Genomic DNA, 14,370 nt, shown 5'->3' on the forward strand with positions numbered 1-14,370 from the left:
AAGTGTTGGAGGAGATTAAATTAGTGAGTAGAGAACACGAGACATACATACAGAAAGGGTGATATTAAGATTTAGTATATTATGTGGATTTTTGCTAAATTTTAATTTATTTTGTTCTACTCAGGATATAAAACAAATGCACAATAAAAATAAAGTGAAAGTACCATCTACTTAAATAGCCTGTTACTTTCAAAGAGAGACTAATTCTAGCAAGGTTCAGTGGTTTATGTATCATCAGTAAAGCCCATGCTGAGACATCACATGAAAGAAAAACTGACACCTTCTACTTTGAGACATCTGAAAGATAATTATTGTTGAAAGCTACTATTTCATGTTTCATTGCTGTGTAGAATTCTGGGCTGCGAGGAGGGAGAGTCTCAGACCTTAGGCTCCAGCCCAAGCCTGGAAGTCTAAACTGCAATGGAAAAGGCCTTCAGCCAGAGCCATGTGAGCCCAAGTTGGGTGGCATGGAACAGCCATGAGTGTCTAGTTGCAGTGTAGACCTACCCTTTGACTTTCACTTAAAAAGCAAAACAAAGTCAAGCTACTCTTTAATGTTTGCTTTAGGCTTGCGTTCTTTGTGGTATTGCTAACATAACATACATAGGTCTGAGTGATTGTTTCTTTTAAATATACATTTCAGTTGCAAGATTAAAATCTGAGTTTCTGTTGTACCTTTTTTCTACAAATGCCAAAACAACATATGTTGTACTTATTGCCTTTTTTTTTATTCAAGGATTTGGAACCAACTGATTATTCCACACTTTGCTCAGGCTGTGAAAAGACAAATGAAAATCAGACCAAATGCCAAAGTTATGGAAATATTTTCTGTAAGGATTTGCAAAGACGCTCCAAACAAACTGTGTCATTGAGTGAATCTCTGAGACCTTTATTGCGATCTTCAATACATCAGAATTCAACAGGGCAAAAATCTCCAGGTACAGGATTGAACACGCAGAAGTTCTATGGCTCTGCTGGTGGGAAGGGTCCAGTTGATATCATACTGAGTAATGATATTATAGGACATTCTGTGTCACGACCAAATGGAAAAGTTGGTCTCTTAACTGGGACAAAAAATCCTAAAAGTTCAGGAAACTTAAGACAGAGGAATACAAGACCATCTGAACTAAATGATCCGAGTAAGTATGCTTTAATATAGCTAGATATGATTTGAACTTGCCAAATACCCAAGAATATCCTATAAGAATGAAAGATATTTGTTTCCATTTGTCTCCTGCCAACTATTTGGAATCTTTTGCTGGTCTTGATTTTTTGTTTTTAATTTTGCATTGTTCTGCATTTTAGAGGTACGCCCCTTATGAGTACAATAAAATAAGATGAATGTGGAAAATCTGGATTGGTAAAACTAAGTGTTAGTAGTTTCTTAATATATTTAAAAATGCCAGGCATGCTGCTAATGATTGATTCTTAATTTCTAAAGAGTATTTCTGCTGAGGATGCATTACTTAAGCTTGAAAAAGAGAACGTGGTTTTTTGGCTTCTCCCTCTCCTTTGCCCATCACATCCAAGTCATGTCACATTTTGCTGTTGATTTCTGCATAATATTTCTAAAATCAAACCTTTTTTAATTTAATCTACATGGTTGAAAATTTCTTGTCCAAATACTCAGCTCATATCTGGACTGCAGCAGCCTCTTCATATTTACTTTGTCCTCCGCAATGCTTACATCAGTACCCTCTAGTCCAATGTAAAATGTACCTGTGAAGACCATATTCCTTATCCATTGCTCTGACCATGTCCACCCCCCCCTCCATACCTTTGAATTAATCCCATTGAATGCTTCCACATAAGATTTAAACTTACTCGCTGAGTGTCCTACAGGTCCATAGGGATGAATAGCAGAGAGATTAAGCAGCTTGCTTACAGCCATGTAGCAGTGCCAGAATTAGAACTTCCAGAGTTTCTGTTTCCAGTCCCGTGCTTAGTCTACTGTATCATGCTGCCTCTCAAATTTAAATACCTTGAACTGTGCTCTGGATGGTAATTTTATTTTTTTTTAATATTTGCCAGGGCTCCATTTCCTTTTAAGAATGAACCTTTCCAGCAAAAGATATTTAAATTGGGCTTAACTCATATTGATCACAGCTAATTCCTTACTAAATAGGTTTATTTGTCTTGACCACGAAGTTGATATTTCCACTTCCACTGGTGGCAAAGTAAATATTAAGAAAATATGTTGAAGAAATTGATGCCGATGACATTTGATGTTCTGTGTTTTAGCTATCCAGAAAAAGAGAAGCCACTAAATAGTCATTTTAAAAAAAATTACATGCATCAAGCATTGTATTTTGTATTTAATATTTGCTTCTTAGTTATTTTGTCCAGTGACGAGGAGGAGGATGACGACGACAGTGGCAGCACTAACGGAATGGAAAGCACATCGCCTCGACCCGCAGATTCAGCCCGTTCTTCCCCAGCACCTTCCACAGGAAAGGTGGAAGCAGCATTAAAGGAAAATACTTCTGGAATAGAACAGAGACTAAGTACTGTTGCAGCAGACACAGAAATTGCCATCACGTTACCAAGAAAAGCAAGAATGAAAGATCAGGTACTCAGCTGAATTTTTTTTTTTTTAATAAACCTCTGTGTATAAAATTTCAGATAGCGAATGAAAAATTTAAAGGTGTATCCTACCAGAAGTTGTCATAAGTGGTCTTTATTTGATTACTTTTCACCTTGGACAGTTGGTCAAGTATTCTCCTCATTCATACAACATTTGGAAGCCTAAGGAAACTTTGTTCAATATATGTAGATGCTTATGCATGTAGGGATGTATTAAAAAATCATACATTCTCAACATTCTTTGTGTTTAATGCTGAACAGATTATCTTTCTATATAATTAGGGACATGTTCTTCCATTGTGGATGTGATGTGGTGTATAATATTTGTATGCATTAATAGAAGGATAATTTTTAGCATTAAATTTTTTAAACATAAAGGGACACTGGGCAAGGATGATGGTCCTTAAAATTAAATGCTTTGACAACTGTCCCAACTAATAGCACTTATTTTAAGGATTTCATGGTGGGGATTTTTGTTTTTTAGTTGAGCACCACTGCAAGAATTGGATAAACAAAGACAAAAAATGCACCATGAGCAGACTCCTTTAGTGCTGTCAAAGGGGACAGCTTTCACGGTATGTTAATTTAAAGACTTAACAACCTTGACAGTGATCCTTTAAAAAATAATAAATAAATTCCCTATAACAATTGGTGTTCAGTTGATGATGGTGCTGCTTAAAGCTCTTTTGGGTCACTTGTACATTTGAATTATTGTGAATTAGGTCCAGCAGCTGTATGACTACACTGCAATTAAATACCCACAGCTGGCCCATTTCAGCTGGCTGGTGCTGCAGGGCTGTAAAATTGTGGTGTAGACATTTGGGGTTGGGCACTTCCCCCATTGTGATGTACCCCCAAAAGTCTCCACTGCAGCTTTATAGACCTATAGCCCAAACCCACAAGCCCAAATCAGCTGACACAGGGCAGGTGTGGGTGTTTAATTACAGTGTTGACATACTCCAAGTGTACTTGATAATACACAGGATATTGGATCCAAGTTGGAAGTGTTGAAAGTGTTTGTTTAGAATACTGAACTAGTGGTATAGATTTCAGCATATTACATTCATATTCAAGTTAGCACTCCTTTGTGGAAATTTACTAGGCTACATAATATGCTCTGTTTGATTAACTTTTAAGATGGTAAGGCCTGAAGTTAGGGTGACGAATACAATTCTTCCATTTCAGTTATTCTAATACTCTTCTGAAATAACATAAGGAAATAATTGAAAACACTTCATTGAAACTCATTGGAAGTTAGGCACCTAAGTCCTATTTGAGCCTTTTGAAAACCTCCTCACTGTCTTTCACTGTACCGCCTCTCATTCCTTTTCACTAACTTTAAAGAACAAACTGCTAACATCTGAGTTTTACTGAACACTTTAGAGCAAGTGAAATAAAGAGAGGAAATCATTGGCAAAATGAGATGTGGGCTGAAATATCATCAACATGGAACATACCTACAATTTTAGCCATGAAAGAAGGAAACTACCATTAACTGTGTCTGTTACAATGCTTGTAATGTTGACATAGCAGTGTTGATCCCAGGATATTAAGAGATAAGGTGGGCGAGGACCTGAAGAAGAGTTTTATGTAAGCTTAAACTCTTGTCTTTCACCAACAGAAGTTGGTCCAATAAAAGATACTCCCTTACCCACCCTGTCTCTCTGTTACATTAGGTATTTATCATAAATCATGCAAAAAGCTAACCATCTTTCACTCTATATATTTGTACTAAATCCTTTAACCCTTCACACTGATTGCCTGAGTATGGCTATGATACTTAGTATGTGAATGTTTTATATGACAAGAACTTAACTACTGTTTATAATATATAATATAGTATAATAGCTGTTGATTGAAGTTCTATTTTATACTTTTCTGATGAAAACAAACCTATTACAGGTTTCACCTACTAGCACTAGCTAGGTTCTTTCAGGCAAAATAAAATGTCTTCATGGGCAATACTAGTAGCAAAATGTTTGTTGTAGCTATTCCTGTACTAGATCTATTTTTATTATTTAAATTTTTGTATTGCACTTTGAATTCAAAGGATCCCAAAGTGCATAATGAACTGCAGCCAAAAATGATTAGTAACTTAGCTTAGATAGATATTTTTCTAGCTGTTAGTACCTTTTTACAGCAGTATAGTCAGTTTTTTATAACTAGAAACAAGTCTTAACACAAGTTGTTCATCAAAAGAGAATATTGGCACTAAACATGAGAGATGAACACAGAAAACTGTTCACAGAATAGAACAAAGTAAAAATTTGTAAGTATCATTGATTGAAAACCTTGTCACCTGACAGTTAATGATCAGCTTTCCTTCTAAAAACAATATTCTAGAATTGTTCTACTTGAAAATCAAAGCAGACACATCTCTTGAGCTAATGCATCACTTCAGCTTCACTAGCTTCTTTGAGTTGAAGCCAGTCTCCAAATGCCTTCGATCAGTGCTCAGCTTCTTCTTTCTGGAATCTGCCCTAAAAATCTAACAGCCCACTGACGGAGGTCCCCTGAGGGTTTCCATGGTTATGTATGATCTCTCTTCTGGAATGTTGTGATCCTGGTAACATTCTCATGTGCTGTACTTCAAGAAGAGTAGTTCTGCACTTTCACAGTCACCCAAAGAATGTACTAATAAAACCAAAAAGAACATTTTGAGGAAGGAGAGAAGCAGTCTTGAGCATGTCAAGCAGCACCACACTTCAATGCATTAGTGTAATTATGTTGTTTTTTGGCAACTCCAAAAGCACTAATCACAATTCATAATTGTGGCAAAATATACACAACTAGCACTAATAGTTACCTCTGTAATCTGGTTGCATTAACAAAATACTTAAACTTTGTTTTCCTGATTTTGATGTCAGTGGAAATTCTTGGGAGAATAACAGCCTTTGTACAGTTGGCATCAGTATTATGTAATTCTATTTATGCAAAAATAGGTGAAAATTAAGTTGTTACAGTGTAATGGGTTTCTGCATTAACAGCAAATTGTAATGAGAAATTCTGATACTTGAAAATTACTTTGCAGTTTGGCAACATTGTATCTAACACACCAATAAAACGTCGTAAAGTTACTTCTCAAGAAGTAACAGATGCTGTACCTATAAATTACCAAAACTCCTGGGAAAGCGTCATTCTACACTGTCGAAGTATACGAATAGGAACCCTTCGAAGAATGGTTGTGGAACCTGTGATTGTAAGTACACTTCTGCTTTGTCAGCCCTCTTTTCGTATTAGGGTGAGGGTTGTCATTTTGGAATATTAATAAGTATCTCTTTGATTAGAAGGCAAAAGTCACATGTATGTGTTTTCAGGGTATTTAAAACCTTTTAAATGAAATCCAAAGTAAATGCAGAGAGAAATCCTGTGTATGTTCAACAGTCAGGCTGACAAACAGGGACATTAACATATGGAAGATACTCATTTCTTTAAATTTGGTTTAAATATATACTGCATTCAGGCTTGAAGTCAGTTTTTTTTAAACTTGGTTTTTAAAAGTTGGGGTTTTAACTAATATTTTCTAAAGACATGAAGGCTTTTGGGGGGCTTATTTTCGTGGAAGCATGGATTATGGAATTCCAGCAATATATAATACTAATATAGTTGTATCTTTCACAGTTTTGCCTTGATTTTATCAAGATACGTCTTGAAGGTTAGTACTTACTTTCTTTCTCCTTGCAGAAATTCTTGATAAAGAAGTTAGGCTTTTATTTAGAAATGGTCCAAAGCTTGATTTTATTTCTTTTAAATGTAGTAAAGTTTTTGTGTGTGGTGTATAGATATATTGTAACAGTAAGTTATACTAGGTCCCTTTTTCTCACAGACAGCAGCTAATATAAAAATTTGGGGTATGTATATAATTGTCCTTGATATTGATTTGGTAATGTCTGGAGCACTAAAGAACTTTGGTCATATAAAGAGTCTGTCCACCATTAGCAGGGACTGACTTATTTCTGTATAATCTATACTTACCCTGGAGCAAAAGGAAAAAAAAATTAGGTTGTTGTAGAATAGACAACTACATGATCAATAGTCACTATTACAATTAGGAAAAATCTATGATGTGCATCTTCCTCTGAGAGGGGTTGCAGTCACACCTGGCAAGGATGATACTAGTAGGACTTTTATACCTATGCCTTTTAACACGTTATCAGCTCATTTCAACAAGATGAAAATAGCAAGCTCAGCAAGAGAATAAATTATTGTTTTGGTTGCAGGTTATCCTCTCTATCCGCACCCAATTCATCCTCTTCCTCCCTCTTTAGAATTTTTTCCTTTTTTTGTCTAGCGAACAGTTTGCATATTTCATGTCCTAGAGGAGGTAGGACTTTTTTAAATTAATTGTTAGTGACTTAATTTGGGGAATCATAAGGCTGCAGATATTCTCTTTATGCATAAGCTCTGTTTTCCCCTGCTGATCTTTGTACTCTTTTTGACTATGTTGTGAAGCTAAGTTCTGGGCAAAATAAGGTTTCCCTCCTTATGGAGTAGTCATTCTTGTGAAAGGCTTTCATGTAAATGTCGACAAATGATAGTGGTTCAGTACTTCCACATTTGTTTCTTTCTCGATTTATGCAATAAGGCCTATACCACAAAGAACTTAAGCATGGGTCAGTGGAACTACTCAAGTGCTTAAAGTTAAGCATGTGTTTTGCTGGATGGGGACCTTAAGGCTTTGACATTTGTAAAGGATAGTCTCTTAATATTCATTCAGTTGTTCAGGAATCGTCACCTTCATATATGAAACGAAATCTGGATATTCCTTTTCACCAGAAATCTTATTAGACGTGGTAGAAAAGCATCTGCCTGTGTGAGGTTTTTTTAATGACTATTTTGACAGAACAGATTTCCCTGGGAAACATCAATTTTTGACACTTCAAAATTTATTTTTCATTTTTTTAAAAACCCTGAAAACTCTTCTCAAAATTTTATTTAGCAAACAGTTTTTCAATTAGAAAATAAAAAAAATATCATTTTTTTTTTCTTGGGAGACAAAAAAAAATTCCAAGCCAGCTATCTTCTTATTACTTCATAATCTGAGACCACATTTAGTTTTCAAACAACTTGAGGTTTACATTGGTGGACGTGCAGGTGAATGAACAGGTGATGGTGTGGCTGATATGTGGGCCGAGTTGGCATCGAGGTTTGTTGCATGGATTGGTTCCTGAGCTAGAGTTACTATGGTGCGGTGTGCAGTTACTGGTGAGAATATGTTTCAGGTTGGCAGGTTGCCTGTGGGCAAGGACTGGCCTGCCACCCAAGGCCTGTGAAAGTGTGGGATCATTGTCCAGGAACCAATAGGACTCCACTGGCCATCATATACAGTCCCCAGCTAAAACCCCTCCAACGCATCATCAGGGATCTACAACCCACTCACACTTTCACAGGCCTTGGGTGGCAGGCCAGTCCTTGCCCACAGGCAACCTGCCAACCTGAAACATATTCTCACCAGTAACTGCACACCGCACCATAGTAACTCTAGCTCAGGAACCAATCCATGCAACAAACCTCGATGCCAACTCGGCCCACATATCAACACCATCACAGGACCTAACCAGATCAGCCACACCATCACCTGTTCATTCACCTGCACGTCCACCAATGTAATATACACCATCATATACCAGCAATGCCCCTCTGCTATGTACATCGGCCAAACTGGACAGTCTCTACGGAAAAGGATAAACGGACACAAATCAGATATTAGGAATGGCAATATACAAAAACCTGTAGGAGAACACTTCAACCTCCCTGGCCACATAATAGCAGATCTTAAGGTGGCCATCCTGCAGCCAAAAAACTTCAGGACCAGACTTCAAGGAGAAACTGCTGAGCTTCAGTTCATCTGCAAATTTGACACCATCAGCTCAGGATTAAACAAAGACTATGAATGGCTTGCCAACTACAAAACCAGTTTCTCCTCCCTTGGTTTTCACACCTCAGCTGCTAGCAGAGGGCCTCATCCTCCCTGATTGAACTAATCTCGTTATCTCTAGCTTGCTTCTTGCTTGCATATATATACACCTGCCCCTGGAAATTTCCACTACATGCATCCGACGAAGTGGGTGTTCATCCACGAAAGCTCATGCTCCAAAACATCTGTTAGTCTATAAGGTGCCACAGGATTCTTTGCTGCTTTTATAGATCCAGACTAACACAGCTACCCCTCTGATACTTGATTCCCTCTGTACTTGCTTTAACTATGTATTTGTATGCATCTCCGTGGAAGACTTTTTCACATTCTTCTCTCCACTTTCCAAAAACACCCGAGTCTTGTTAGCCTTGCTGCTGTTCCCATATAGCAGTAGCCGGTCTTCACCTGTCATTAGATAAAGAAATGGCCATCTTATCACCAGGTTTCCTTGGGTAACATTAGTCAGTGGAAGAACAGAGAGGTGGAGAAGATAAAAGATTTAATAAAATGATGATAAAATATACCTATCTCATAGAACTGGAAGGGACCCTGAAAGGTCATTAAGTCCAGCCCTCTGCCTTCACTAGCAGGACCAAGTTCTGATTTTGCCCCAGATTCCTAACTGGCCCTCTGAAGGATTGAACTCACAACCATGGGTTTAGCAGGCCAATGCTCAAACCACTGAGCTATCCCTCCCCCAATGAAAATGAGGATGGAAGTTTGGTATGTCAGTCCAGACGCCCAGTGTCCAGAGTGTCCAACTCCACATAAACATATCCATACTTGTCAAGGATGGCATGTATTCTGGAATTCCAGGAAGTGTTTGGACCTTATACTGTTCTTGACTTTAGGGCCCCATGGGGCTGCCCTTCCACCCTCATATGATAATAACAATTGACCATAAATGAAATATCCCATACAAGAAACCAGCCCCCTAGTGTAACACTAAAGGCTCTGTTCTTTCAGATCTTCAGCTGCAAAGACACCTACTGAGCACCTGGGCTTCATATTGGAAGTAGCAAAGAGAATGGCACTTCCTATGGAAAGAGAAGCACTTTTTGTGAATTTCACTGATGGAAAAAGGGAGATATCCCTTAAATGATTATATGAGGCTTCAAATCTTCTGCTGTAAGCTTCAGTTGATAAGACATGCACCACACAGGTGATTGTGAGAGGGCTGCAGATCATTAGCAGGTCACTAGAGACACAAGATGAGGACTCAGAATTGGGCAAGTGTCATGTATATGACACAATTCTATCAACTTCTGGAGTCATGGTCACCTTTCCTGTGGCAAATAGTAGAGCTTTGTGGCTAAAACAATGGACAAATTCCTCCTTCAAAGCCTGACTATTTCCAGCAGTCCTGAGCTGCTTCAAAGAGCAAAGGCCTTGTTCAGATGAGCCTTCCAAAACCGTCATAAAGCAAAAAAGATCTGGTTATCTGGGGAGACGAGGACCTGCTGTCCCGGCAGAAGATGATCAAGCCAAAAGGCAAGCAGACAAGATTCCACTAATAGCTCCTTTAACTAGTAAAAAGGTAAAAAGCCTCAGGAAAGCTATCAAATTTAAAACAGTCAGCCATATGATACAAGTATCCAAGTATAGAGCCCCAAGTCTTGGGGAGAGCCAGGGAATTTCTTCTGCTCATGATCAAAATAACATCTGACCAATGAATCCCAGACACACAGTGTGGAAAATGTTCAGGATTCAGCAGTAAGAAGTCTGTTGCACACTGGCATAACTGTGACCTATGGACCTAGCAAGGCACAAGTAGTGTTTTCAGGGAAATGGAGTACTTGAGCTAAGAAGAAACTCCACAGTCTATCAGCAATCTGTGCTAGTTATGCTGGAGGTCCTGTAGTTTATTTAATCATTGGTTTTGGTGCCAGTTGGTGCAAGCAATAGTGAGTTAGCATTCAGAGACTAGGGACATATTGGCATGGCATCCTGATGAAATTGTTGCCAGGTTACTGAAAGGCAGTAGATATATTGAGATAGGTAGCTAGTCTCCTGTCCCACATGAGACTTAAACCTTATACTGAATATTTTTTTATTAAAAATATATTCTCCCATCTATTCTTAAATCCTATTGCTAATATGTTAGGCAAGAAGAAGAGTAAATTTGCAAACTCTTTCCTGCAAGCTGCCTTGCACAATTTTTCACCAGAATAATGTCATCCTGAACAGTCTTGAAATTTCAGGCCCAAAATATTATTGGCCCTTCCCCTGAACCAGGAAATCACCATATCTACATCTGGTCCTTACTCCAAGATTCCTAAAGAGAGAGAGCTATGTTGCCGGATGTCCGTAATGCTCATCTTGCATAGAAAGGACAGCAAAGTTGAGGAAGTCTTGGCGACTTTTACGTTTGCATCAGAACATGTGCACTTTTGAAAATCTAACCTTGACTTAAGTAGGGTGATCAGACAGCAAGTGTGAAAAATCGAGATGGGCGTGGGGTAATAGGAGCCTATATAAGAAAAAGCCCCAAATATTGGGACTGCCCCTATAAAATCAGGACATCTGGTCACCCAGGCTTGAAAATGATTAAGTCCCTTTCAGAGGGGGGACAAGTCAGTGAGACTTCTGCTCCTAAGTAACATGTCAGCGCTTTTGAAAAACCTTTGAAAAACTTACACTTAGTGACCCGTGAATCCACCATCTTTTAGATGAATTAGGAATCTGACAGATTATTATGTTCCAGCAGAAAAAGAGAGAGACAGAATCTTTTTAAATCCCACTCTACCTGCTTAGTAGGATCTTTGTGAGTAGAAAGAGGGGAAGCTTCTAATAGAGATTTTCAAGCCTGTCTCTTGGTCTTCTGTCCACATCTTTGCCAAATGTCATAGAATAAGCTTGCTTTTGTAGCCTTTGCAGAATGGTGTTGAAGGCAGTAGTCAAATGATTTTCACACTAAAATGATGATCTGCTTTAAATATATCAATCCAACACCAAGTAAGATTTAAGTTCCTACTTCATTGCTGAGAACTTGTATACATTTGTAGTCTCAATTTCAAAGAGGTTACAGTCTAAAGAACAAGGTGTCAAATTTGGTTGACACTAACATACAAGCAGAGGAGAGAAGACTGTTCTAATATAAACTACTTTTGTGTGCAGTGTATATGCATAGTAAGTTGCTTAATGTTAGCAATTATAGGAATCTCAACTGACCATCTCCCCAGCCATTATCAGATACTTGTTAATTGCATAGCGTCAGAGTACAAAGAATTAGTACTGCGTTCTTCTCTTGTGGCAGGGTCCCATCCCCTTCACAATCTTTTTTTTTTTTCCCTGTCATTCATGGGTCAACATGTTAAAATCTTTTGAGAGGATGGACAGAGCTGAGGGTATTGGCAGCCATTACACCTTCCATCATAACATCAATAGATTCTTTGATATGTAAACAAATCTAGACCTGGTTGAAGCTACTGGGTCTGTTAACCAGATGCCAAGGGCTTTGTATGGCTTGCATTTTCCCCTTTTTCACCAAAATCAATAGGATTCTGTCTATTAAGGCCAGGAACATTCTCTGAAATTTTGGAATCATGTTACATCCACATGGAGAAATGTCAGCTATTTATGTCTAGGACTTCACTTTGCTTGGCCAGTAAAATATAGCTATAAATTGGAAAGCTATGTAATATAGCTCAAGTTCACTCCTTTAAAGAACTGTACCATTTTGGTATGGTTTCTCACACTTTTCTAGGAGCTGCCAGGCAATGACAGTTCATGTGTCTTTATTCCCTTCTTTTTAAAACTCCCCTTCTTTAGAGCAAGGGTTCTCAACATTTTTCTTTCCGAGGTCCCTCCACTGCCCACCTGTGGTGTAACAATTGTTTTTCTCCATATAAAATGCAGGGCCAGTGTTAGGAGCTGGTAAGCAAGCAAGCAAGCAAGCAGTTGCCTGGAGCCCCACACCACAGGGGGGCCCACAAAGCTCTGGCTCATGCTTCAGCTCCAGCATCCATGGGGTGGCATTGGGGTCCAGCCCCTGTGAAGAGGCAGCAGGTGGGCTCTGGCGAGTCTAACACTGACTCTACTTGGTGAACCTCCTGAAACCTATTCACCACCCCCTCAGGAGGCTGCGGACCCCCGGTTGAGAACTGCTGCCTTGGAGGGTGTGGGCAAAGCACATTTCATAGGTGCATGCTAAGCACATTTCATTTTTAAATTTGCAATACTGCAGGCAGAGGCAAATGTAATTACCCTGGGAATCTTTTTTTCCCCATGGAATAAAGAATGGATTAGAATAAATTTAGTGTGTCTTTGCTCTAAGTTTAATGCCTTTCCTGCCTATTGACAGTAGAACCTTTTAATTTTGAAACAGAAATCACCACCTATGTTGTTTTGAATCTGAAACTCTTAAAAGTTCCTTTGTCTGCAGCAAGCAAATGAATTGTGAGTTCTCATTAAAACTAAAATGAAAAGTTGCAAAGGGCATCTTCATATAGGCTTTAATGAAATTTTGTTGTTTTTCCCGTAGAGTCAGAAAGTGATTCCCGAGAGATTAATTTAAAAACTTCTGAACTTACCAAATGCGAGTGGTGTGGTGTCCGAAAGTTGCCAGTAGTGTTTCTGCAAACAGTACCTGCTGCCTGTCTTAGCCTGAGATCCCAACTGAAGATGAGTAGGGAGAAGGATAATGTCTGGTATGACTGTAAAGGAGTGAGTAAGTAAACCTAGTTTGTCTATTATGGTAACCTAAATTGTGTTTTAAAATTTGGTCATCTTTTAAGTGCTTTAAAAAAGTGAGACTAATATCACTGGCTAGAGTAATATATGATTAGTTGGACACTGTCGCCTTCCTGTGCATCTCTGACAAGACAACTTTTAACAGCCCAGCAGCATCTATTCTCCCCACTCATCCCATGTACATGTATTGTTAATATGTTGTCAGGTTAGTAAAACTAGTTCTTTATCAGTAATCCTGGTGAGTAAGTTTATATTTGTTTGTTTTTGGTTTTTTTAATATGGAGTGTTCAATTGTCATGACAAGGTCATGTTATAATTTCACTGTTACCACCCCTTTCTACATCTGAACCTCTGCTTGAATAGAAACAGTAACAAATTATACCACATTCTTATGGTAATCTTGTAATGTGGTCAATTATTTGCCAGGATGTCAAGAGCTATTTTATTTATATTAGATTTAAGCCGAATTTCATTTTAGAATTCCTGAGTTTAAAGCATAGCATATTAATCTACTGTACTTTTCTATCTAGTATGAAGTCCATCACACTCACGTAAATATGTTTAAGATTAAATGTATATGTATGCATGTTTGTACTGAATTTAAGCAGCACACAAGTTATGCTTCACTTGTGATGTTAGACTGAAGGAAGATTGCCTTCAGCCACATAACAGAAATATCCAAAACACAGAACCTAGTAGCGATGGGGAACTTTAACTGCTCAGACATCTGTTGGCAAAGTAATTGTGCAAAACAGAACATTTCCAATAAGTTCTTGGAATGTATTGTGGGCAATTTTGTTTCAGAAAGTTGACATAGCAACCAGGGGGACAGCTATTTTAGACTTGATTCTCACCATCAGGGAGGAATGATAACAAATCTGAGATGCAAGGTAATTTTGGGAAAAGTGATCATGAAATGATAGCTCTTCAAGAAGTGTCCTGTGACTGCTCCACTTCAGGTGTGCATGTGCCCCACGCACCTTCAGTTGGGGGGTTTTGTTAGCAGTATCTGTTTGGCCTGTGCATGCTTCATGCCTCAAACTGAGGCTATATAGGGCTGCACAAGTGAACCACCCTCTCTTCCTTCACACCAGCTTTGGCCTGAGACAGAGCATTTAGCGTGTCCGCCTTGAGCATGCCTCTGCTAAAAGGGTTCTCAACCACCCCCTCACCCCCCA

General features: G+C 38.6%; 1 protein-coding gene across 1 annotated transcript in view; it reads left to right on the forward strand.

Annotated features, from left to right (window-relative positions):
• Nucleotides 1-14,370, forward strand: part of SENP6 (SUMO specific peptidase 6) — a 180,038-nt gene that overhangs the window by 103,986 nt on the left and 61,682 nt on the right. The window contains 5 exon segments of the mRNA XM_030555783.1: nt 737-1,139; nt 2,334-2,569; nt 5,615-5,782; nt 6,205-6,238; nt 12,984-13,169. Coding sequence (XP_030411643.1) covers nt 737-1,139; nt 2,334-2,569; nt 5,615-5,782; nt 6,205-6,238; nt 12,984-13,169 — 1,027 coding nt within the window.

This window comes from Gopherus evgoodei, chromosome 3, assembly GCF_007399415.2.
Source record: "Gopherus evgoodei ecotype Sinaloan lineage chromosome 3, rGopEvg1_v1.p, whole genome shotgun sequence".
NCBI classification, from domain to species: Eukaryota; Metazoa; Chordata; order Testudines; family Testudinidae; genus Gopherus; species Gopherus evgoodei.